Source organism: Rhea americana, unplaced genomic scaffold (assembly GCF_003343005.1).
Source record: "Rhea americana isolate MKP2758 unplaced genomic scaffold, rheAme1 scaffold_1096, whole genome shotgun sequence".
NCBI lineage: Eukaryota > Metazoa > Chordata > Aves > Rheiformes > Rheidae > Rhea > Rhea americana.
The window spans coordinates 4214-6280 of record NW_028185146.1 but is presented as its reverse complement, the minus strand read 5'-3'; the positions used below and the strand labels follow the sequence as shown (position 1 = coordinate 6280).

General features: G+C 66.7%; 1 protein-coding gene across 1 annotated transcript in view; it reads right to left on the bottom strand.

The window, feature by feature from the left end:
* Window positions 1-92: 92 nt before the first annotated feature.
* Window positions 93-2067, bottom strand: part of LOC146601108 (receptor tyrosine-protein kinase erbB-3-like) — a gene marked incomplete at both ends in the record, with an annotated part of 6065 nt that continues 4090 nt past the window's right edge. The window contains 5 exons of the mRNA XM_085312142.1: window positions 93-248; window positions 313-498; window positions 582-680; window positions 757-876; window positions 1230-1371. Of these exons, the coding sequence (XP_085168268.1) occupies window positions 93-248; window positions 313-498; window positions 582-680; window positions 757-876; window positions 1230-1371 (703 nt within the window). The remainder of the gene's footprint in view (window positions 249-312; window positions 499-581; window positions 681-756; window positions 877-1229; window positions 1372-2067) is intronic.

Here is a 2067-nt window from a genome sequence, read left to right as displayed (position 1 = left end):
GGGGTGGGGAGGGGACACCCCAGGGTGCAGGGGACCTGGGGGTGCAGAGGGGACGGGACGCCCCGCGGCGCGGGGGGGCATGGGGGGCCCACCTTGACCTCGTTGTAGAAGTACTTCTTGTCGTCGGGGTAGAGSAGGTCGGCGATGCCGAAGTCGGCCACCTGGGCCTGGCTGGGCGACTTGAGGAGCACGTTGCGGGCGGCCAGGTTGCGGTGCACCATGCGGTGCTCCTCCAGGTAGTACATGCCCTGCGGAGGGGCGTCAGCGCCGGCTCGGCCCGCGGCGCCCCGGCCCGCCGCCCCCGCCACTCACCTTGGCCACCTGCACGCACCAGTTGAGCAGCAGCTGGGGGCTGATGCCGTGGCGGTTCTTGCGCACGTAGTCGAGCAGGGAGCCCAGCGGCAGCAGCTGCGTCACCAGCTGCAGCTGGGCGCCGGGGCAGATGCCCAGSAGCCGCACGATGTAGGCATGGTCCAGGCTGCCGATGGCCAGCATGTGCTGCGGAGGCACCGTCAGCGCCCGCCGGCCCCGGGAAGCCCCGCGGGCGCCCGGCCCCGGCGCCCCGGGAACCCCGCACTCACGTCGGTGACGGCGTGGAAGGACTGCTGCCCGCTCCAGTCCTGGATCACCTTGATGCTCACGGGGATCTTGATGGAGTCGCCCTCGGGGATCCAGACGCCCTGGCGGGACGGGGAGGCCCCGGGTGAGCGCCGGCGCCGGGGAGCCCCGCGGAGCCCGGCCCGGCCCCCGGCTCACCTTGTGCACGGTCCCGAAGACGCCGGAGCCCAGCACCTTCAGCCGCTTCAGCTCCGTCTCCTTGAAGATGCGGGCCAGCACCTTGTTGGCTTTTTCACTGGGGTCCAGAGGCTCCAAGCTCTGCCCAGTGGGAGACGGAGATGGATGGAGATGGACAGAGATGGAGTCAGGCATGGAGATGGACGGGGATGGAGAGGGGGAAAGAGAAGGACAGAGATGGAGACTGATGGGGGCGAGGTTGGAGATGGGGATTGGGAGGGACAGGGGTGGATCCGGGATGGAGAAGGGGAGAGAGGAGGACACGGATGCAGATGGACGGAGATAGGGAAGGGGATGGGACACGGATGGAGCCAGATGGGGACGGAGAGAAGGACGAGGTGGAGAYTGATGGGGACGGAGAAGGACGGAGACAGGGATGGGGCTGGACGGGGGGTGGTGGAGGGGGCAGACCGGGGGCTGCCCGGCCCCCTCACCTCGCCCCTCTCCAGGTAGCGCCGCATCGCCCGCTTCTTCTGGATCTTCTTGCCCCGCCAGTAGAGCAGGGTGAGGAGGAAGCAGGAGCAGGAGAGGAAGAGCCCGCTGACCACCATCACGGCGATGACCGTGGGCGTTTTCCTGGGCGCGGAGGGCGCGGGCTGAGCAGTGCGGCATGGCACGGCACAGTGCAGCATAGCACGGCACAGTGCAGCATGGCACGGCATGGCACAGCATGGAGCAGTGCAGCATGGCACAACATGGCACAGAGCAGCATGGCACGGCATGGCACGGCATGGAGCAGTGCGGCATGGCATGGCATGGCACAGTGCAGCATGGCATGGCATGGCATGGCACAGAGCAGTGCAGCATGGCACAACATGGCACAGAGCAGCATGGCATGGCATGGCACGGCATGGAGCAGTGCGGCATGGCACGGCACAGTGCAGCATGGCATGGCACGCCATGGCACAGAGCAGTGCAGCATGGCACGGCATGGCACAGTGCAGCATGGCACAGCATGGCATGATGCAGCATGGCATGATGCTGCACAGCATGGCACAGTGCAGCATGGCACAGCACAGCACGGAGCAGTGCAGCATAGCACAGCATGGCACAGTGCAGCATGGCACAGCATGGCACAGTGCAGCATGGCACAGCACAGCACGGAGCAGTGCAGCATAGCACAGCATGGCACAGTGCAGCATGGCACAGCATGGCATGATGCAGCATGGCACGATGCTGCACACGATGGTACAGTGCAGCATGGCATGGCACGGTGTGGCATGGCACAGGGCAGCACACCATGCCTGGTGCGCAGCAGCACATCATCGCATG